Genomic DNA, 24,557 nt, shown 5'->3' on the forward strand with positions numbered 1-24,557 from the left:
AGATATTTAAAAACATTCAAAATAATAAAACCAACAGTGAGTTAAAAACAGATAAAAAACATGGTAATTCTACATGCCTGGGTAGGTTTGCCTAAACAAAAATGTTTTTAGCAGGTGTTGAGAAGAGTACAATGAGGGTGCCTGCTTAATTTCAATAGGCAGGGAGTTCCAAAGCATAGGTGCTGCCACACTAAAGGACTGATTTCTTACAAGAGCAGAACAAATACTATGTGGCCCCCATAACATGGAAAGCACACCTTGAACTTGGCCTGGAGCAAATCGGCAACCAGTGCAGATTTCAGAGCAGAGGTATTATGTACTTATAGGGTCTCACTCATGTCAGCAATTGTGCCACAGCATTCTGCAGTAACTGCAGCCCCCAGGTCAAGATGTGCTGCATGGGGATTTCTGTGATCTTGGCTGACTGGCTGCCAGGATTTTTTTAGTTTTGGGTTTTGGTTAGGAATCCTGACTAGTTGTATGATGTTGAGTTTTCTGCCTTATCGGAATCTTGTTGTGGTTGGTATGGTATTGCATTTAGGACATCATCATTGTCTTTTGTTTTCATTTTTCTATTTTCATTTCATTTACCTTTAATCTCATTCCCTTATATCCATAGAAGCAACAACAGTGGTTCTATGTACTCAGCTCGACCCATTTAAATCCACTGATTATGCACTTTGCTGGTTGCATGATGGTTTGTTTCTTGCCCAATAGTGGTAAAAAAGAATTCACATACTGGGAAGTGTGGCTTTAATTGCTGTTATTCTTAAACTGCTGCCTGTGAAGATAGACCAAAACCATGTGTGTTTTCTCTCTGTCAATTATTACTCACTTTTGGGTTAGCTGTCAACGTGACTTTATAGCAACCCATAGGGTAGACAGAAAAGGGTAGAGAATCTTCTCTTACTCTTTCTCAAACCTCTTTCTGAAGTGAAGGGACATGTCTGTAAATAAGTTTGGAGCAGCCACGTTAAAAGGCAGGGCATTCCAGGCAGGGTGCTGCCAACCCTGCTTGGATATGGAGATCTTTGTAGAGGTTCCCTAGTCAAGCTTTACCAACAGAACACCCCAAAACCATATCTGCTGAGAAGTAAGTCCTATTGAGTTCTATGGTGCTTTGTCCCTCAGTAAGTGTGGTTAGAATTGCAGCCATCAGGGGCATCTTTACTCCTGAGTCCTTCCATCTAACATCTCCACAACACTGGGCTCCTTTCTTCCTGCAATGGCCTTCTGGTACTGGCCTGAGGACACTTAAACCCTTCTTACCAGAAGCAAGTAGCCTAGATTAAATGTTCCCTGCCCAGGCTCCCTAAGCAGGTGAGAAGAAATAATCCTGTCACTTCAGCTGGACCTGGAAACACTATCTTTTAGCTAAGATTTCTATCTTAATTTCCAATCAGAGAAATGTTTATGTTTGAATTGTATGCTCCAAGCAACTGTGGTTGATGCTTAATGTAGCTGGCTCAGTGACATCACTACGGCTCACCCTGGTGACATCACTAGGGCCTGCCCCTGAGATCTCAGGGTTTGGGATGCTTCTGACCTGGCAACCCTAGTATGGCTAGCACTGGATGCAATCCTTTGTCTGTTATTTTAGAAATTAAGCACAATTGGTACACAATTGTTCCTTTCTAAACATAATACTGGAACAAATGTACATGGGTTTGTGTAATGACACAACAAACAGTAAGACGTGGGGGAGAAAAGCCTTGGACCAGATGGGAAATTGCGTGACCTTACTCATAATAAATCTTGAGAACAGATAAGAAGTGGGGATAAAAAGGCAAGATTGCTTCTGATCTTCCAAACCAGGGATAGGGAACCTTTTTCAGCCCAAGGGCCATGTTTCCTTGTGGGTAAACTTCCAGGATTTATTTATTTATTAAATTTATTAGTCGCCCATCTGGCTGGCTGTCCAGCCACTCCGGGCAACGTACAAAATAAAAACATACAAATACATTAAAACATTAAAAATCTCAACAATAATAATAAAACCTAACCCACCCCAAAAGCCTGCCTGAAGAGCCAGGTCTTCAAGGCCCAGCAGAAGCTCATCATAGAGGGGGCATGGTGGAGATCATTCGGGAGGGAATTCCACAAAGTGGGGGCCACATTTGAAAATGCACTTTCCCTAGTCCTCACCAGTCTAGCTATTTTAACTGGTGGGATAGAGAGAAGGCCTTTTGAGGCTGATCTTGTGGAGCAGCATCCCTGATGATGTTGGAGGCGCTCTTTCAGATAGACTGGGCCAAAACCATATAGGGTTTTAAAGGTCAGAACCAACACCTTGAATTGGGCCCAGAAAACAACCGGTAACCAGTTCAACTCCTTCAGCACTGGAGTGATGTGATCTCGCCAGCGGCTGCCTTTAATCAGGCAAGCCACCTAATTCTGTACCAGTTGCAGCTTCCAGACGGTTTTCAAGGGTAACCCCACATAGAGCGCATTACAGTAGTCTAGGCGAGAGGAGACCAGGGCATGTACCACCGATGGGAGCAGATGGTTGGGAAGGTAGGGGCGCAGCCTCTGTATCAGATGGAGTTGATACAGCACCGCCTGGCTCACAGCCGAGTCCTGAGCCTCCATGGACAGCTGGGAATCAAGAATGACCCCTAAGCTGTGGACCTGGTCTTTCAGGGGCAATTGTACCTGACTGAGCACCAGGTCAACATCCCCCAACCTTCCCTTGTCTCCCACAAACAGTACCTCGGTTTTGTCAGGGTTCAGCTTCAGCTTATTCCTTCCCATCCAGCCACTCACCGACTCCAGGCTCTTGGATAGGGTTTCTACAGCCAACCTCGGTGAAGATTTGAATGAGAGATAGAGCTGTGTGTCATCAGCACACTGGTGACACTGCAGCCCAAATCTTCTGATGATAGCCCCCAGTGGCTTTATATAGATGTTGAACAGCATCAGGAAGAGGATGGAGCCCTGTGGCACTCCACAAGTGAGAGGACAAGGATCTGAGACCTCATCCCCCAATGCCACTCTCTGGTACCTACCAGAGAGGAAGGAACAGAACCACTGCAATACAGTGCCCCCTATGCCTAACCTCTTCAGGCGGTCCAGAAGGATACCGTGGTCAATGGTATCAAAAGCCGCTGAGAGATCCAGGAGGACAAGGAAGGTGCATTCACCCCTATCCAACGCCCTCCTCATATCATCCACCAAGGCGACCAAGGCCGTTTCAGTCCCATGTCCAGGCCTGAAGCCTGATTGAAATGGATCCAGATAATTTGCTTCCTCCAAATGCACTTGCCACTGCTTCGCCACCACCCGCTTAACCGCCTTGCCCAGGAATGGCAGATTTGAGACTGGGCGAAAGTTATTCAGATCTTGGGGATCCAAGGAGGGCTTCTTTAGAATTGGTTTTATTACTGCCTCCTTGAGAGCTGATGGCATTACTCCCTCTTCCAGGGACGTATTTACCACCATTTTGATCCCGTCTCCCAGTCTGTCCTTGCAGCTCATAATGAGCCACGACGGGCAAGGGTCGAGTAAGCAAGTGGTTGGCTTTAAGGTTGAAAGCACCTTGTCCACTTCATCAGAAGGAAGAAGCTGGAACCGATCCCACACCACCGGAGCACCACTGGCTGCCTCTGGCTTGCTCACAGTGTCTACAGCACACGGAATAGCACTCAATATGATCGATTTTCTCCGTAAAGTGCTTTGCAAACTCATCACAGGAGGCCTTAGCATGTTCCATCGGTTCCGGGGCAACTGGACCGACCAGGCTCCGGACCACTTGGAACAGCCTCCTGGGACAGCACTCTGTGGACGCAATAGAGGCAGCATAAAAATCCTTTTTTGCTGCCCTCATCGCCACATGGTAGGCTGCAGCAGCCGCTCTGACCCGTGTCCGATCGTCGTCAGAGCGAGATTTCTGCCACCGGCGCTCTAGCCATCTCACCTCAGAGTTCACAACTATGGAGTATACCACAGTGCAATCTGAGCTCTGTTCAGGGGGAGAGGGCGTTTCGGAGCCACCCGGTCTAATGCCCCAGTGATTGCAGCATTCCACCCCTCCACCAGGGTCTCAACCAAGTGCCCGTGTGCATGCTCCAAATAATCCCCAAGCACATTCAGGAATCCATCTGGATACATCAGATGACTGGGGCGGACCATCCTAATGGGTCCTCCACCCCCACAGAGGGTTTGTGGCACCAAGAAGTCCACCCTCACCTAGTGATCTGACCATGACAAGGGGGTGATGGATGTACCCCCAATTTTCAGATCACTCCACTCCTCTCCCGAGACAAACACAAGGTTGAGTGCATGACCAGCTACATGGGTGGGCCTCGTTGGAATAAGGTGCAGCTCCCAGGAAGCCATGGTTTCCATGAAGTCCCGAGGCGCCCCTGTGAGGATGGCCTCCAAATGTACATTAAAGTCTCCCAATACTAACAAGTTTGGAGACTGCGCACGCACATCTGAGACCACCTGCAGTACCTCAGCCAGGGAGTCTGTCGTGCAGCGGGGTGGACGGTACAAGAGCAGAATCCCTAGACTGCCCTTTGGGCTCAACCTCCAGTACATGCAGTCAACAACCTTGGTCTCACGGAGAGGAGGCCTGGTGAAAACCAGGGACCTTCGGTAAATAACCGCCACTCCCACTCCCCGACTACCAACCCTCAGCTGCTGTGCATACAAGAACTCAGCTGGACACATGGCCGCAAGGATAGGAGCAGCAGCCTCATCCAGCCGGGTTTCCGTAATACATGCCAGGTCCGTGCCCTCATCCAATATCATATCATGGATGAGAGATGTTTTTTGGGCAACAAACCTGGCATTGCACAGCAGCAATCAAAGGCCAGAGTATGGAGTCAAGCATCCACCAGCTATCTTTTGGCTCTGGACAGGCCCGGAACAGGGGACAGATATTACGCATCTCTCCTTAGTTCCTCTTACCTGACGTGGCCTGCCCCTAGCACTCCACCAGCATCTGCCTCCCAGCCTCGTTATATATTGGCCTCTCCCCCTCCCCCCATCACTCCCCTCCGATTGACACATGCCCCTGATACTGGCTTCCACAACTCAGGCAGGCCACCCACCCTTAAAACCACCAAACAACAACCCAAAAAACCCACAAAAAACCCCAAAAACCCACAAAAAAACCCCACCAACAATTAATTTAAAATCATTACTTATCGACCAGGCCCCCACTCCTCTGTGGTTCTGCATGTCAGTAGCAGGTGGGGGTCAGATGCAAAAATGGGTAGGGCTAGGGGCAAAAAGGTGGCACAATGGATGTGACTCTTAAATTTGCACAGTAGGCTACATTCCAGACACACAAATGTTTGCAGTTTCCAAAGTTCAGCCAGGCAAAAAGTACTCGATGAGGGTGTGTAGGAAGGCTGGTGAGTGGTGTGACCTAGAGAGAAGGGCGTTTTGTTATGTATTACTCCAACCAAAAAATCCCTGTGTATATTACAGGAAAGTGTGTGAAATTCATATATTAGTGAAAATAACATACAAAATGCATTATATTAGGGGACATTGCTTGAAAAGTGTGTCTATCAGGCAAGATTGCACTCAAAAATGTGTACATTTTTTTAAAAAATGTGTTTTTAAATTTGTATATTTGTTTTTAATGTTTTTAATTGTTGTAAACCGCCCAGGGAGCTTCGGCTACGGGACAGTATACAAATGCAATAAATAAATAAATAAATAACACATTAGGAAAAATTTACACTAAAATGCTAATTAATGTTCACAAGGACTAACTGCAATCTAATGACAACATGTGTTAACTGGAATTTAAGATTAGAAAAATGAAAAGCTGAGAGAATCTAAAATTGACAGATTAATCAATCCCTAGTACCTGCCAGTCGAAGTCAGTGGAGCTTATTTCTCAGTAGACATCATAGGATTGCGCTTCTAGATACTTTTTTCTTCCTCATCAAATTGTAATCAGTATAAGTTGATTTTTAAGGGTTCAGCAAAAGCCTGAGTAGGGAGCCGCTTACAAGAAGATGAGCATCTTTCATTATGAATTCTCTCTAGAAATTAGTGGATTCCATGGTGCCATCTGGTGGGTTTTTTCTGGAATCGTAGGGAATTTCCAGAAAGAACTTCCTGTTGTACAACACCTACAGTATCAGACATAGAACGTGATATAAAATGAACAGTTGGGACAGAGTATGATGTTAGTGTCACGTTAATTTTAGTTCAGGGTGATTTTAACACTAAAAATGTCAGAGGACTGGTTTTGTTAGTCTGTTCCATAAAAAACAAAGAATCTTCTAGCACATCAAACTGAAAAAAAAGGCAGAAACAGTTGTGGACCACAGTTCATTTCAAATAATCAGCATGGCACCTTCTTGCTCACATATGCCTATTCTTTCTCCACTTAACTATATTGACATATTCCAAGAAAAACCAATGTTAGCAGTAAAATTCATTCTATTTATCGACTCTCTGTAAAAATAGAAACAATTCCCTTGATAAATGGTAAGGCAATAGGAAACTGAACTCAAATAATATGCAGTGCCTCCCCTCAATTAAATTAGCCAGCCACTTTGAAGGAAAATGTTAGGCATGTTTTCCCTTCTCCGTGGTGGTAAAAGATGCAAAATCATGACTAATTATCTTTAATATCATTTCCTGAGTGAGCCATTAATGTAATTGCAGGGCTCATATGATAATTAAAAAAATATTAGTATTCGTCATTCTGAATGGAAAAGTAACTTTAATTTACTTCCTAGGTTTAGATTTTATGTGTTTAAAGCTATGTGGTCTATTCTTTTAGGCTTTTCTTTTTGCAAGAACATTTAAACGATGTATTATTATGATTGAAAGGGATGGGTGGAGAACTTGTGACTGTCCAAATGTTGGACTATAACTCCCATCAGCCAGCATGGCCAAAGGTCAGGGATGATGAAAGTTGTAGTCCAACAATAGCTAGAGGGCTATAGGTTCTCCATCCCTGATTTAAATAAAGCAAACGTCTGAATATTTTACTGAAGATTCTATAAAATATGTGTGTGATTATCCTGCATATCTTTATTCTGAAAAATAATCTAGCTATGCGGATTGCTGACTATTTCTTTTATGCCATTAATGGCATCCTTCCAAATGGGCTGTGTTTACTGCAATGTAGGTTGGAACTGGTTCCCATTGACCTAACTGAAAACAGCCTCTAGTGTTGCCAGCAAGACCATTTCAATTATCAACAGACAATAACAAGCAGGCAAATTGGACTCTTCTCAGGCAATAAACAGGTTAACACAATTGTAGGTTGTACCTTGTTATTAGAAACATTGCTTATAGGACACATAGGTTTAAACTATACATTAAGAATCTTGGTTAGGATTTTTTTTGTCTAGGGAGGGGCATGACAACTTTCCATACAGAAGCACAACATTGACATACCTAAAACTTTTGTTTTGCTGATATATTTGGATCCAGTATTGTGAAGGGATGCATGTGTATTGTTTATGCACTATGTGTTTTTCAGTGAATTTGCCAATTGTTGATTTTGATTAGGAAAAATAATAACTTACTCCTTTTTATTACAGACATAGATCTTTTAAACATGAAGCTAAATGGTGAAAGAGATTAACAAAATCTTTGGATGTATAAACAGGAGAAATCCAAGTTTGAGTTGCATTAGAAAATATCACCATGGCACCATTGTTCATTCTGAAAACTGGCTTGAAAATAATGTTATATTTTTCAACCCAGGAACATATGTTCAGTGTCATCATAAAATCAGACTAAATTGGGTTGGCAGAAATTACTTCACAAAGAAGGGTTTTTTTTTACAGTAATAATATTTGTGGTGCTGGTACAAATGTGAAGAGGAGTGTTGGGGGGGTTGTTTTTGTTTTTTGCAGTGCTATGACAGCAAATGTATAGCAGATACACAAAGAAGATTTTGTAGCCCAAGGAAAGCTACTGAGAACATGAAAGCATTCATAATTCTCATAAAGAATTCTGATTATCCACTTCCACTTGATTTTGCAGCAATCACAGTAATCTGCCCAGAGTAGAGGTTCAAGTTATTGGCCTTAAAATCTCAATACTGCTGAAGGAATATAATTTAAAATCCCAATACTTCTGTAGGAGTGTAATTTTCATTTAGACTACTACTACTACTTATGATGATGTGATGAAGATGATGAAATTTGTACTTTAATAGTTGGCAAGAGAGAATAAAAATAGAAAAATGCAGATATTGTGAAGGAAGGATAAATTGTGTGGCTAGCAACATATACAGTCCTGAGTTCAAGGCAAGCTGAGATCCACTGTGAGCATAGCCAGATCAAAATAATAAGGATATGCTTTGTTGTAGGGCAGAACAAATTCTAGTAATTTATTGAACAATTGGATAGTTATAGGCTGGAGCCAAGATTTATCCTCAGATGCTTATAAGATGTACCAGTTGCACTGACCTTCTCTTTTTATATTGATTTTATAAATATATTCACTAATAGGCAAAAAAAAACACCTTGTGGTTTAAGAAGGTACCTATAGCCCACAGATATTTCTATCAAACTTTAAAAAGCAGGGAAATTGGGCAGCTATACTGAATGCACCAGGGGAGCAGAAGACCTGACCTCCTCTCTGAGATATTATACTGCCCTACAAATTTGTCAAAATGCAAACACAATTTGGGTTGGTCTTTCACAATCCAATCCACTTCCTGTGTAGCTTGGAAGAATTTGGTAACATGTGTCTCTGGTTTTTTATAGTGCCCTTCAATCATATTTCCAGGGGAGTTTAATTTTGGATTTCTAGCGCACTAAGGGCGCAATCCAACTGCTGTATTTGCCGGGCTGAGGGGAGTTGGATATGGTGGACTTGTGGCTCAGCTGGCATAAGGAAAGCTGGTGGAAGCCCTGAAAAAGGGGCGTTCTGGGGGCACGTCAGAAGGAGGACTGAGGGGAGGGAATTACATGGTATCCAGGTCCCTCCCATGGCCCTCCATGCGGGCAGCTGGTATGCCAGGAAAGGAGTGGCACAAACAAACATGCATTTTGTTTCCTTCTGCCCTTCTGGCGCAGCCAGCTTCTTCCCCTCCAAGGTCTCAGAGCAGCAGCTGGATGTGGCAGCCCTTTCCGCCAGCTGTGCACCAGCTTCACTCCTGCCAGCCTCCAACAAGATGGATTGCTCTGCCTGTCTTAAGCATGGGCAGGGAATAAATAAATTTAAGCCAGGGTTAGGGAGCCCCAGATGTTGTTGGACTACATGTCACATCATTTCTGACCATTGGCCATGCTGGCTAGGACTGATTATTTTTTATCAAGAGTGGTTATATATACATCAAATGGCAGTTGGATTTCTAATAGCATCTGGAGAGTGCCCAGTTCCCCATCCCTGGTTTAAACATTACACATATAAAAAAGCATAATTAAAATGCAACAAGAAATGCCCTCTCCAAAGCTCAATGTTAACTCTTTGCATTTTAATTCCCCTCCCCAACCATGAGCATAGTTACATTAAGAGTCTGCACCAAAGTGAAGAAAAAATGGCATAAGGCATGCATCTTTGTCACACAGGGTGTGGAACAATCAGACTAAAGTCTGATGGATCATAGAACTCCTGTCTTTGCTTTGGAAAGGTAATGTAAGCTTTCAAACTATCCACATTTAGTGCTTTCCGATTTTACACTTTCTGCCTGATGACTTTATTTATTACATTTGTACCCTGCCTTTCTTTTCGTGATAGAAACCCAAGGTGGCTTACATATGGTTCCCAGGCCGTCTCTCATCCAGGCACTGGTCAGACCTGACCCTGCTTAGCTTCAGCAGGGAGCTGGCCTTATGTGCCTTCAGACCAAAATGGTTACACTAGCATAACTGCTATGCCTGCTCAACTCTAATAGTTCAATTCAATAGCATCAATGGTGTTGAAGAGAGGACCAGAACTTAGGCAGAATCCTATGTGTGCTCTCCCTCCGTCCCTCCCTCTCTTCCTTGTGGACCCCAGACCTGATAATGACATAATTGCTATAAACCGCCCAGAGAGCTTCGGCAATGGGCCGTTATATAAATGTAATAAATAAATAAATAATGCTTTGTTGCCAAAAGTGAGAGGTGGTGTAAGTTGAAACACTTCCATCATTGGACAGCAAAATAACTGACCCATCTTCTCCCACTACCTGCCTCCCATAACTCCTCGCAGCTGTGATGGAACATAGCATTCTAACTCCTCTTTAGCCAATTATGGCCCGCCAACAGGAGTATGTAAACTCCTCCACAGAGCATACTTCAGATCACAGGGCACATATCATGAGGGTATATTACTTGGGCCTTGTATGTAGTGACCTTCAAGCACGTAAGCAGGGGCTTTGGTAATGGGAACTCTGGGGAAAGGGTACTGGTTGGCACACACATGAAAAAGGGTACACTTAGCACGAACAACAAACGAATAACCTGGCTTCAAGATAAATGTTGAAAGGCATATCTCTTTAAGGATTATCTTCTCAAACCTCTTGAAAGTATTTTGCCTAACAGAAACTCCAACTCCACTCCTGGAGCTGGGAATGTACAGACAAAACACCCACAATATGTTTTTGTGCATTTTTTTTTAGGAATGTTCCTCTAAGAATGATACTCCTCATGATGTTACATTGTTCACATGGTATATTCCATCCCAAATTAGAAGGGAATGCCATTAAAGTGCTGAGGGCAGCCTAGCCACTGTTTAAAGTTGTGACTGAGCTTTTTCCTTGAGGGAGGGGGAGAAAACCTTGGTCATTTCATGTTTAAAGGTAAACTCTCACTTTATAGTTTGGGATTTCCCTCTGGAAAAATTAATTCAATCTTGGTGGTGGTGGGGAGCTTTTCATTCTTATCTCCACCGTGCAAAAAAAGTCTGGCCTAAATTCTTTGAGTTAGTGCAATTACAGATGGCTATGGCAGGATTGCATCTGTTGTTGTGGCTATCTCTTGTTTGGATCTCCCTGTTGACTCTAGTTTAGAGCCACAGTACACTGTGGATCACTGGGAACATGAATTATTATTGCACAAATTCCCAGGGCCAACATGTCATAAGTATATAAGAAAAGTCCTGCTGGATCGGATCAAAAGCCAATCTCTTCCAGCATTCTGCTTTCACATGGGCCAACCAGATGCCAATGGGAAGCCCACAAATAGAACAAGAGTGCAGTAGAACTCTCCCACTCTCGCAGTGCTTCTGACAGGGGGCATCATGACTAGCAGCCAATGAAAGCATTATCCTCCATGAAACAAATTGGTGGCCATCACTACATCTTGTAGTAGTGAATTTCACTTGTCAGTATGAGTCCATGTCACTTCCAACACAGAAAATCAGATCCTTGTATATAACTCAGCAATCTGGATGTTGACCTAAATCTACACATAAATGGATATTGGGGAATATAAAAACTCTCAGCACTGAGATCTTAGCCAACAGCATGAAGTCTTCCTTCTCGTTTTTTGCTGTTGTAGAAGGCTTTGGGCAGTACTATAACTGTGTATGTGACTAGCATTCTTTGGAATGCTATTTCTTTCTCTCCCCCAGGAGTGTAGTGAGACAAAAGAACCTTTTTTTTTTTTAATGTTAATATTTTGTTGTTTGAATTTTTGTGCACTGTATTCTTTTCTGATGGGTATTTTGTATTTGTGTTTATTTTTATTTTTTTTGTGAGCCGCCTTGAGGGCCTTTGCCCAAAAGGCGGCATAGAAATAGAATGAATGAATGAATGAATGAATGAATAAATAAATAAATAAATAAATAAAGCAATTCATTTAAAATGCATTGATAATTCATTGTTGAAGATATTTTCTATGTGCACTAGCAATGGGCTCCATTTACACAATAATCAGATTTGCCAACAAATTATCCACTTTTTCTGATATTCTCTATCTTTGCAGAGAAGATTTAGTAGTCGCAACTCTCTGTGGCTGTTTTCCTGATTCATTTTTTTAAACTCTACTTTGAAATCATCAATAGTGAGTGTTAATGGTTATTGATCTTAACTTCCCATGTCAGCTTCCCTTTTACTTATGTAAATGAGTGTATTGGGCAGGCAGAGGGAGTTGTTGCTGCAATCTGTTAAATGATATTTGTCAAGTCTGCGGAGGGACAGGAGGGAAACGAGAGAGAGAGAGAGAGAGAGAGATCTTCAAAGATCTCAGCATTGTTCCGGAGCCATGGGGCTAGAAGGCACTGCAGCTACTAACTGAAACTGATATGCTGTTTGCTTTCCCCCTGGGGTGGGGGCCGAGCTCAAACACAATTCTGAATGGAGGAAGGTGGGGAGGAGAAGGATGCTGTTTCGATAAAAGGAAAACAGTTTTCCACCCTGACCTCACAAGTCGCGGCACTTGGAACCCACGTACTTAGTCTCTCTCTCACTCACTCACTCACTGTGCTGAGGGAGAGCAAGGGGCATAGATCGATCGTTTTATAGGTTAGGAAGATGTTTATTTTGGGCTGGAGCATGCAGTGAATTTAATCCCTTTCTGCCCAAAGTTAGAGGGAGAGGAAAAGGAAAGGGAGGGAAAGAAGGAATGCAGGAAAGACTGTTGGAGTAGAAAGCACGAAGAGAGGGAGATTTCCACTCTGTCCCCTTATCGCCCTCTCTCTCTTTCTCTGTGCCTGCATGCCTAAAAGCTCCTTCAAACTGTGATTATAGCACCTGTTTTTCTTTCAGCACAGCAGTTGCTTTTACACCCTCCCAAAACACACTTACTGTAGAAAGGACATAGATGAAGGAGGAGGAGAAATTGACTAGCCTTGCCTGTGCTTCCCTAAGGTGAAAATGATCAAACAGGCAGGCAAGCAGGCGATCTTTTGTTTTCCATGGCTGGGGCGGGGGGAAACATACGTTTCAGATGAGAAGTGGCGAAGGGGCAGGATTGGGAGGGTAGCGTTGGCCACCACAGAAAAAGCCTTTCCCCCACTTTATCAGAAATAATGATCTAAATATTGATATTTGTTAGGAGGAAAAACAATCAAAATGGTTAAGTAAATTAGTGAGGGAAGCGAACTGAAATGAAAAGAACCCCCTTTCAGTCAGTCGGATTGGGTGCAACATGACGATCCCTTCCCTAATGTGCACACACATTGAAATAAATTCTTTGTGGGTGCCTATAGCACCTGTTGGACAGTAGGTAGCAAATAAAGATGTCCAGTGCCTACTTTATGCACAGTCCAGTAGGAAAATTTCCTTAGCTTTTAGATTTGCTCTATTTCACTTTTCCCCAAGCAGTCCAGTCCATGACTGTGTACACACTTGAGGTTTTTCTGGCTCCAGTGCATCTCTAGTTCTGTTATTTGAAACTGGGTGCACATGGCTGTAGCCATATTCCACCCCCTTTTCCTCCGAAAAGTGGGAATTTTGAGTTCTGATGCATTTTCCCTCCAAGGCAGCTTTATGCCGACTTGAAAACTGTTTGGTCGATCAACCTGTTGCAACTATGAGGTGTGTACAATTGGAACGCTTTGCTGGGGGTGGCCCTAAATCTCTGACATGAGCAGGGAGTATATTATTCTCACTTCCTACCTGCAGGTTTAGATCATTTTATTTTATTTTTAAAAAGTCATACATGCATTGAGAGTAAGGGGTAAACAACATATATATAAAATAAGATTTCCTGCACTTAAATATACAAGCAAATAGTCAGTTATTATTATTTGGTCACCTTTTATAGATTCCATAAATTTTGGAACACCTTGGGAACCTTGTTTTTATTGTCTGCTACATTAGTATATGTAATAAAACTCACCCACTCTGCCACAAGTTTTTACATTTCTGTCCTTTCGCCATCTTTAACTTCTGTGACAATTTCTTTATTAAAGGTAATTGCCAGATTTTACTATACCACAACAAAATAGATATACCTTTCAGATCCTTCCAAAATCATGCTATTGATAACTGGGCTGCAACTAAAAGAAACCTAATCAATTGTTTATCTTTAAGGGTCTGGTTTCCATTCAAGAATAGATTTAACAGGGCTAATTCTGGGGTTTTATGTATCACCTGCTTTGTGATTTTTTTCTATTTCTGTGAACACCAAAATTCACTCACCTTAACACATGTCCACTACATGTGCGGGAAAGAGCCTTTCTCTGAGCATCCTTCCCAGCATAGTGGGGAGATGGTTTTATTAACATGTGACAACTTGACTGGGTTAAGATACCATTTTTGCACTTTTAACAGTAGTTCCTTTGTGGCTGCTGATATTGAATGTATGGAAATTTAGTCCACATAGTTGTCCATGTTGCTTCTTCCATCTCTATATTCCATTCCATTTCCCACATTCTCCTCAGACCATCTGGGGAGCCCATATCTCTGTGCAAAAGAAGTGTGTAGATACAGGACACCAATCCCTTGCCTGTGTCATCTACGGATTGCAGTAATTCTTCAAATGGTGTAAGGTCTCTCAGAGCTTGTCTCTTGATATTAGGTCACCTTATAAAATTCCCGACTTGATGCCAAGAGAGCCAGTGGACCTGTTCATTTCTAAGATGTGTTTGCCAATATTCTTTAGACAACAGGTTTGCATCTGCATAAAATTCTTTAAGCTTAAATAGCTGTACCTGCTTATACACTTCTATATTAAACTGTTTATCTCCCACTGCAAAATCTGGATGTCCCCCCCAAGAGGATAAAAGAAGATATCCTTGGCATGAGCTTTTCCTTACGTCTTTTCCATACACGCATCATTGCCCCGGAAGTAGACTTCCGCTCAATAAAATCCAGTGTAATATTTTTCTTAATAAATGGGAAGACTGCTGGGTGAACGTCTTTCAAGAAGGAATGTTCAGTTTGGACCCAATATGAGCTCTGTGAAATGATAAAGGTAAGTAAATGCCTCCATTAGTAAGCCTCATAATTGTTTTTGAGAAAAGGAATAGCCCAACCCTCAGTCAATAATGTCCTGTATCTCAAAAATTTAGTCATTCTAGGCTTTTTACCCTTAAAGATAAATCCTTCCAACCTTTTTTTGCCAAATCTTAAACCATTTATCAGGCACTTCCACTGGTAGCACGTAATATAAATATGTAAACCGCTGCAAAATCATCCTTTTAATTGCCACTATCCTCCTATTAGAAAGAGACAGATTAAGTTTTCCCCATCTCTTAAAGTCCTGACAGATTGACTTCCAGAGCAGTTTATAATTTGCCTGAAAGGGTCTGTTCACATTTTTTGTTATGATAGCACCTAAATATCTAAAGGATTTATATGAAATAGGAATGTTCAATTTTTGAGAAATTGGTGCTCTAATATGTGGGGATAAATTAAAACACATTGAATCTGATTTTGCAACATTGACTTTCAGGCTTGCTGTATTCTCAAATTATTTTAATTCCAATATCAATGCTGGGACTGCTTTTTCTGGATCTTTTAACATCAAAATAATATTGTCTGCATAGAGACTAATCAGGTGTTCATTTTCTTGCACTCTGATTCCTTCTATGGCTGGATTGTTCCTCAGACTAGTTGCTAAGAATTCTATAGTCATTATAAATAAAACAGGTGAGATAGGGCAGCCTTGCTTTGTTCCACTATATACAGAAAAAGATCTGAAAATATAATTATTGATCCAAAGTTGAGCTGTTGAGGGGGAATATATTGCTTTCATAGTATTTAAAAACTGTGGGCTAAATTTATAACACCGAAGTGAGTTGAATAAAAATTCCCAATTAACACAATCAAAGGCCTTAAACAAATCAAGTGCTACCAATGCTAAAGAAGAGTGTCTAACAGAATCTGCTATATATCTCTTTGGGATAAAACCAAACTGATCTGCCTCCATGATATTTCCAGTTACCAATTTCAGTCACTTTGCTAACACTGAAGTGAACAATTTATAATCTTGGTTTAATAGTGCTATAGGTCTATACGACTCCTTTCAAAGTGGGCATTTATGTGGTTTAGGAGCAATATAATTTAGACTGTGTCCAGGAAGCCAGGAGTGGGCGCCCTCTAAAATATTATTGAAAACTTTTTGTAAATAAGGTGAAAGAATATCTCAAAAGTGCTTATAAAACCCTTCTGTATAACCATTGGGGCCTGAGGATTTATTTGCTTTAATATGGCCATACTACCCTGAACACACCAGATCTTGTCTGATCTCGGAAGCTAAGTAGGGTCAGGCCTGGTTAGTACTTGGATGCGAGACTGCCTGGAAATACCAGGTGCCATAGGCTTAGAGGAAGGCAATGGTAAATCACCTCTGAATACCTCTTACCATGAAAACCCTATGTATATATCCAAAAGATTCATAGGGTCACCATAAGTCATAATCGACTTGAAGACATACAACAACAACCTTTTTTATGGCTTCACCTATTTCTTCTATAGAGATCGATAATCTAATATCCTACTCTCAGTTTCTGTGAGTGGGGTAACATTCACACTATTTTGATTCTAATTTCTGTTAAATCAATAGCCCTTCCTTTATAGATATTTTTGAAATATTTAGCAAACTCTGCATTTATGTCAGAGGGATCAAAGATCATAGAACCCTTATCTGTATAGATAGCCTTAATTTTATTCCTCTTTTCCCCTGAATCCCATTTGCCAGAATGCGTGTCTCTTTGCCATCAAATTAATAAAAATTGTTTCATATGAAGCATCCCGATCAATGTTTCATTTATGTCTAACAGGTTTAATTCTGTCCTTTTCTTTTCTAACTCTTGCCATACTTTTCATTCTCCTGTTTCCTGATATATTCTAGTTAATCTAGCAATTTCTTTTTCTAAATCTAATATTTACACCCGCCTTTTTCTCAAAAGTACTGAGCTCTTTATACATGTTCCCCTAATTACAGCTTTCATTGTCTCCCACTTTAGTTCTGGACCGATCTACTCCACATCATTTTCTTTAAAATAATGTTCTAAATTATACAGCCACGAGAGTGGCTGTATACTATAGTCAGCGGGGATTTTTCACATTCCGCAATGTTAAATGGAAAATATCCCCCCCATGCCATTCTGAGACTTCCCATAAGCTCATTTCAAAACAAAACCTTACAAAACTTATAGTTCTGAACTCAGAAATGCTTGCTTAACAACCCTGTCAATTTTCATGGCGGTACACAAAACAGTCAGAGAGAATCGAGAGTTCAAAGTCTAAAAAGAGAGAAAAAAACTCAGAGCCCTTTTGGACTTTTTTCTGCGAGTTCTCATAATCTGTTGAAATTCATTAAAAATCAGCCATGTTCACAGAGTACCTGTAATCCTAATACTGACCTTGCCCCATACTCTGACCTTCATCTACTGCAGTTTAAAAGTTTAAAAAATGCCTGGTTAATTTTTAATTAATTTAAGAAATTTTGGCTGGAAGCCTATTATAACGCGGGTCATGCTCAGTAAGAACCAACTGTCAGTGTTCTAAAAGCCTCACAGCTGCTGGGCTTGGCTAATAAGAGGGCCACACCCACACCAGACTTTGATTTCACTTGAGACAGTCATGGCTTCCCTCAAAGAATCCTGGGAAGTGTAGTTTGTGAAGGGTGCTGAGAGGAGACTCCTATTCCCCTGAGAGAATGGTTAACGGTCAGCCACTCTGATTGAAGGTCTGTGAGGAACAGGGCGTCTCCTAGCAACTCTCAGCACCCTTCATTAACTACACTTCCTAGGATTCTTTGAGGGAAGCCATGATTGGCTTTGAGCCATGGCTTTGAGAGAAGCCATGATAAATTGTTTTAAATCGTTTTTAAAAGATGTGTTTTTAAATTTGTATATTTGTTTTTAATGTTTTTAGTTATTGTAAACTGCCCAGAGAGCTTTGGCTATGGGACGGTATATAAATACACTAAATAAATAGATAAATAAATAATGATTGTCCAAAGTGTAATACAGGCCTGGTGTGGATGTGGCCAGGGACAGCTTTGTTTTAAATTTGGGTGGGAGGTAGGGTTGCCAGGTTCAGGGCCTGAGACTGATCCTGTATCTCTAGGAGAAGAAAAAGTCAGCCAAGTGCCGGTGTTCTTGCAACATTGTAATGGGAAAAACCACAAGGTAGAATTGTCCCTTCCCCCTGCCCAACTGTGAAAGATACAGAAGACGTCTTGGTTGGCAGGCCCAGCCTGGTCAGTTTTACCTATCCTAATCATGATTGCTTAGGAGTATATCCGATTCAACTCAATAATCATACAAATGATCAGACCTGCCTTTTCCCTCCTTCCCCTTTCCTCTCCCTTTCTCCTCCCCTCTTCCTTCTTCCACCTCCCCTGCCCACTCCAGCCCTCCGTCCCTCCCCCCCAGTCAGTTTTACCTATCCTAAGCATGACTGCACGGGAGTAAATCCCACTGAACTCAATAAACATGCAAATGACCACATCTGTCCTTCTCCCCTCCCCCTCCTGCCTGCTCCCATCCCAGTCCTCCCCTCTGCCTTTCCACCCCTCCCTCCTCCCCTTCCTCTCTTCCCCATCCCCTGTGGTCAGTTTCACCTATCCTAAGAATGATTGCCTGGTGTGTGTGTGTAAATCCCACTGAACTCAATAAGCATGCAAATGATCAATCCATTCTCAGCAAACTTGCACAGGATCCCATTTCTTACCTCCCGGATTAAAAAGCAGGGAAATTCAGTAATAGGCAAAAAACCTTGAGGTTTAAGAATGTACCTATAGCCCACAGATATTTCTACCAAACTTTAAAAAGCAGGGAAATTGGGCAGCTATAGTGAATGCACCAGGGGAGCAGGAGACCTGAACTCCTCTCTGAGATATTGTACTGCCCTACAAAGTTGTCAAAATGCAAACACAATTTGGGTTAGTCTTTCACAGTCCAATCCACTTGCTGTGTAGCTTGGAAGAATTTGGTAACATGTGCCTCTGAGCATATGGTGAGTGGTGGCAACACCTGTAATCAGCCCAAATAATAGAAAGAAGAAATGTCCTGTGCTGATCTTGTTTTAGCCGGGTGGAAGCAACATTATTAAGACAGTTGATATAGTTCAGATGGTCACTTTAAATATGTCTGACTTACTTTGCAATTTTAGTGAAGTTTTCTATAGGAAATCATTTTCTTTTGCTTTTGTTTCTATGAATATGTGAAGTACAGCAACACTTTGCAAAATTTATACTAAAAAAACTCCAAACATAATTGTGGAATAATGGCACTGACTTCTGCAAAATAGTCTCCAGTAGACCTCAGAAGTGTCTCAATTTGCACAAGATAGCATGGGAGGTGAAATATATTCCAGCAAAATTCTAGGTGTGCTCTATTTTTTTTAATTGATCGTGAACACCTTGCCTTAAATTAAGTGGTTTAAACATAGCAGGCTGAAAACATGCATCCTCTTTTTTTCCAACAACTAGAGTCATTGCTAAAGTAGCAGCATATTGTAATCAGTCTGATTTTACATTAAACTGCAGTTTCAGGTCCAACTGTTAATGCACCCAAAATAGAAATAGACCATAACCTCCAGTTTGAAACAAAAAAGGCTATCTTCACCATCATATGACATTGACCAATAAAAAGGCTTTGAAATTAATAAAAATAAATTTGACACAGATTTCTAGGATGAATAATGAGGGAAATAAAATTTTCTAGTTTAGATTCTCTGTAGAAACATTAGTAACACAGGAAAGAAGCAAAGTAAGAAGAACACCAACAAACACAAGAATATAATTCTCCATCTTTGGAGATGGCAGTGTTGCCACCACTCACCATATGCTCAGAGGCACATGTTACCAAATTCTTCCAAGCTACACAGCAAGTGGATTGGACTGTGAAAGACCAACCCAAATTGTGTTTGCATTTTGACAACTTTGTAGGGCAGTCCAATATCTCAGAGAGGAGTTCAGGTCTCCTGCTCCCCTGTGCATTCAGTATAGCTGCCCAATTTCCCTGCTTTTTAAAGTTTGATAGAAATATCTGTGGGCTATAGGTACGTTCTTAAACTGCAAAGTTTTTTGCCTATTAGAGAATATTTTCTAATCCGTTCTCTACATACTTCTGAAAAGGGCGGGGCTGAGCCAGTTTAGTTTGAATGCACACAGGTTTAGTTCCAGTGCAGGGGGTTAGTTCCACCATCACTGATAAAAGTGCTTAATCTGTTACCTTTATGGGACCAATGTATGCTGATTTTATTTTATGTAATATATCACTTATTTCTGGCCCTTTACTTCTATTCCCCTCCACTCCCTACTTACTGCAAAAAAAATATTTTTTTGCAGAACAACTGCTTAGGGACCCAGCTGCCTGAAATTCTTAATGTTACAAGGCTGCATGGAATGGGCTCCTCTCAGTTAAACAAGCAGATGATTTCTTACAATCCTAACAATTTCTAATCTCAAGTAAATCTCACTCAGTTCAAAGGGATTTACCCCCAGGGGCAGAAAGGAGAGGCTGCATCTCCTCCCAGTGCCTCCAGGACAGACTCAAGGCTGAGCAGAAGGTGCTGTAACAGCAGATATTTAGAATAGTGCTATTTACAACAGGCTCTCTCCAATCTGGGTTGTGATGGGGGGTGGGAGCCAGATTGGGGAGAGAAAAGGGGTGTTTGTGTGTGCTGGCTCATAGTACAATTCTAACCATGTCTACTTGGAAGTAAATGGTAATGCTGGTCACGCAGAGCTTGGAAAAGTTACTTTTTTGAACTATAACTCCCATCAACCCAATCCAGTGGCCATGCTGGCTGGGGCTGATGGGAGTTGTAGTTCTAAAAAGTAACTTTTCCAAGCTCTGCTGGTCAGGGGAACTGGAGTTTCCAGTATATTGGAAGTCAAGTAAAAACAAAAGATTAAAAAAAAAACTGTGCATGCATGCAAACGATGGGAGCATGACAACAATATCCTGGACAGAGGTTGCGTGAAGAAATAAGCCAGGTGATGGCGCATTGGGCTAAAACATTCCATCCTCTCTCCACCCACTGGTGTGTACACAGAGCAGATACACATCAAATGATAAAGATGTGTACAGGGGTGTTCAGATTCATTTTGAAATGCAGTGAGACAAAATGGCCTCACTGCTTCTTAAGCTGCTAGTATGCACAAGCCCCATATACAGTATCTGGAAACTACATAATCATTAGTGTATTTTGAGAAAACTGATGGGCAAGCAAAACTTCCCTACCCCTCCAAATTAAAAAAAACTAGTTTTTTCTTAAATCTCTACACATTTGATCCACAAAGGATCAGCTTAGGTCAGCATACTTGAACGTAAGCTAACAACCAAAAGCACCAGCTTTTTGTGTTTGTGACATCAGGGTGGCACAGCAACCAAATTCAGTATGGTTCATGCACAACATAAATTCAGACAAGACAGATGTCTTGGTGGAAAATGTAATTAGTTATGGTGCAGATGAAAACCTGGTTTTTGATAACATACTTCTCCGAAAGATTCAGGTTTGCTGTTTGAGCCTGCTCTTGGATCTTGTTTTGTTCCTGGATGCTCAGGTAATGCATTAAGCTTGTAAGTGAAGACAGAGGGAATGCACAAGCACAGCATTTATTCCCAATCTTTATTACTATGATCTGGAGGATGAAAACTAGGAACTAGTTTCATAATTGTCCAACTGTTCCCAGTATTAGGAAGTGTTTTGTAAAACCTGTCTAAATCTGTATTTTAACAACTTAACCTTCCAAATTGTAGTGTATGAATTGGCCTTGTGCATGCATAAGTAGGATTGTTATTTTTCCAATGTATTACCCTTCTTGCAAAATATCATAGAATCATAGAATAGTAGAGTTGGAAGAAACCTATAAGACCACTGAGTCCAACCCTCCTGCTCAGTGCAGAAATCCAAGATACAGCTTACCTGACAGATAGCTGTCCAGCTGCCTCTTGAATGCCTCGTGTTGGAGAGCCCACCATCTCCTTAGGTAATTGGCCCCATTGTTGTACTGCTCTAACAGGGGTGTTGTTGTTTTTTGATGTTATATAAATATAACCACTTCTATCTTGCATCCAAGCCAACAAATGCATGCTGGAAAGGAAACTTACGGCAGAGTGTTTCTTGGCTATATGATCTAAACAGATTTCACGACTTTACAACATTGATAGAGCTTGATTGAAAGATAAGACTTTAAAATACATTACTGCAATTACCTTTTTTCTTCTTTTTACAGGAACCTAGGCCTTTATATACTAAACGGTGCCAGTATTATTCAAGTGGAGTAGGATTCTTATATGATGTCTACCAGACAGAGGTAAAATATTATAGTGTAGTTAATTTGTAGCTTTATGAATGGGAAGGCTACTAAGACTACACACACCATACATTTAAATCACATTATTTCCCTCCTCAAATCCTGAGAACTGTAGTTTGTTAAGGGTGCTGGCAACTATAGCTCTGTGAGGGGGAAATGTCAGTTCCCAGGATTCTTTGACGGAAGTAATGTGCTTTAAATGTATGGTTTGTATGCAGCCTTACAAGATGACTAGGAGCTTAAATGTTTTGTGATCATAGTACTCAGTCATAGTGGATTTATTTTCAGACTTAAAACACACTATCATATTTGTAACAAGAATATTTGCTTTGGAATCAAAGCTATGCTCATTCCATTCTTGTCACATAATCGTCCCTTGGAATGCATTCCTTATACATAGTTCTTTTTTTCTGAGGATGTTTTTACTGAGAGGCATACTGTCATATATACCCAAGTTTAAATTAAGTTAAGTTTCTTCTGGCCCCAAACTATAACTCTGCATTGTAATGGTCTGACATGGTCCAAGAATGTCTGCATTTGTATTCAGATTTATTATTGGTTGTTCTGCAGCCAAGTGCAGGAGCAATCATGTACAAATGGATTTTTGAATAAAACCTTATGCTGAATACTACATTTTTGTCTGTATTGTTGTATTTTTATGCAGTGTATACATATGTACAATTCTCAACAAAAGGGCCATCTATTGTTTTGCAAAGAGAAACAGAAAACTCCAAGAAAAGATGAAATCTGCAAAATAAAACATGAATATTAGTCATGTTTGCCCATCTTTGCATAATTTATTTTGGTTCTCCTAGTAATAGGAAAGGGGAAAGAACTCTACAGAGTTCTGATGCCTCTCTTTCTGACTATAGAAAACCTCCTGTGTGACCTATCTTGCCTTGATTTGAAGCTTATCTCTGCATCTGAAAGGACTAGAAACTTGCATTTTATTTTTTTTTAAAGCTGATATTCTGATAGTGTTTATTCTTCTGCCAGCACCAAATTCCAATAGTATAATTGAACTCCCTGATACACACAACAGACCAAATAATCTGATTACTAAGCAGTGATTCAGATGAGTCCCCCCACCCACTCCTCATCAGTACTCTTGTGTAATGCCTAAGAACAAAATGTAAGTGCTGCACATCATAAGTAAATTATATATTTGTATATTTTTAGCTGCTTGTCTATGTAAAATGTTATGTGAGTAGGGGCCCAGTCTTTCCCCAAATGCCCCTTGCATTTAAAGAGATGTCCAGCAAAATAATGTGTGCACATATGTGTGCACAATGACTCAGGGTTTGTGTATTTTACATTCAGATATCATCCAAGTACAGAACATATTGTCTGAAGCAGTCCCAAGGACTGTTTCTTACACACAGCTTTTTGTTTGCTCAACTCATTAATAGGATCGCAAGCATGAAAGTAAGCAAATGGCATAGAATTGGACATCCTGAGAATTTCCAGTTTATTGTATTTTAATGGGAAAGTTTCTAGCCCTTGTGGCTGTGGATAAAAGCATAAAAGATGTTGATATTGCCTGGTGAAATCTTGGATCAGAGGGCAGTGAATAGGACTTCCCATATTTGAAGAATGCTGTTCCAAGTTCCTAAGAAATTTTCTGTTTTCCCCCTTATTCCTGATTATTATCAAAGAGGGATTTGTTCGGGCTATCATCTTGGTATTTGCTTCTAGCTTATAGAGTGCTGGTAACAATCCCTGAACACTTGGGATCAGGTAGGGTGATGGTGGTGAGGAAATCTAAACAATAATACTGTGTTTTAGTTTCCATTCTATAGAAATGTCTTGACTGATTAATCTTTGCCATTATTTTTCCTCTGACCTAATCTGGAGGTATTCACAGCAGTGTTAAACAATTGATCTGAAGGTAGTCACCCTAGCTTTGGTTGCTTCAACTCTGAATTCTTGAGAAACTCACCTTCATCCTATTTGAATAGGCATTTTTCTTTCTTTCCTCCCCCCTTGGTTTTTTAAACAAAAAAGGCAGATTTATCATTCTGCATTTCACTGGAATACGTTTCCTCAGAAGAACATCAACAGACTCCACCACTCCCAGTATGTGAGACTTTGGAATATGTAACTCTTTCACTTTGTAATTTGCTCCTGGTCAATTCTCTTTCCCTTCAATGTCTCGTTGCCTGCAGGGCATGCTATCCTTTTTCTTTGATATCCCTGTGAAGATGGAAAATAGTAGCTGATTTAATGCTCTTGGACTTGATGTATTCTTTGGATCAGTATTCCCAGTGAAAGGCTTATAAAATTTGGTTATTTTTTATTTGTTTTGGTTGCACTTACTTTCATTAGTGCTTGTCTACATTAAAAATCAATACAGGTGAAAAGAAAGAAAAAATACATAGATGGAGTGTGAGAGGAGTCAACTTGCTAGACTTCTATAAACTGTCTTGTTTTATTTGATTGCTTCTGCACAAAAAAAAAACAGCCCATGACAACAAA

General features: G+C 40.9%; 1 protein-coding gene and 1 pseudogene across 1 annotated transcript in view; both read left to right on the forward strand.

The window, feature by feature from the left end:
* Nucleotides 1–24,557, forward strand: part of TMEM255B (transmembrane protein 255B) — an 87,744-nt gene that overhangs the window by 57,362 nt on the left and 5,825 nt on the right. The window contains exon 5 of the mRNA XM_061629385.1: nucleotides 22,002–22,082. Within this exon, the coding sequence (XP_061485369.1) occupies nucleotides 22,002–22,082 (81 nt within the window). The remainder of the gene's footprint in view (nucleotides 1–22,001; nucleotides 22,083–24,557) is intronic.
* LOC133386332 (5S ribosomal RNA) lies at nucleotides 16,010–16,128 on the forward strand (annotated as a pseudogene).

Source organism: Rhineura floridana, chromosome 5, assembly GCF_030035675.1.
Source record: "Rhineura floridana isolate rRhiFlo1 chromosome 5, rRhiFlo1.hap2, whole genome shotgun sequence".
Lineage (NCBI taxonomy): Eukaryota > Metazoa > Chordata > Lepidosauria > Squamata > Rhineuridae > Rhineura > Rhineura floridana.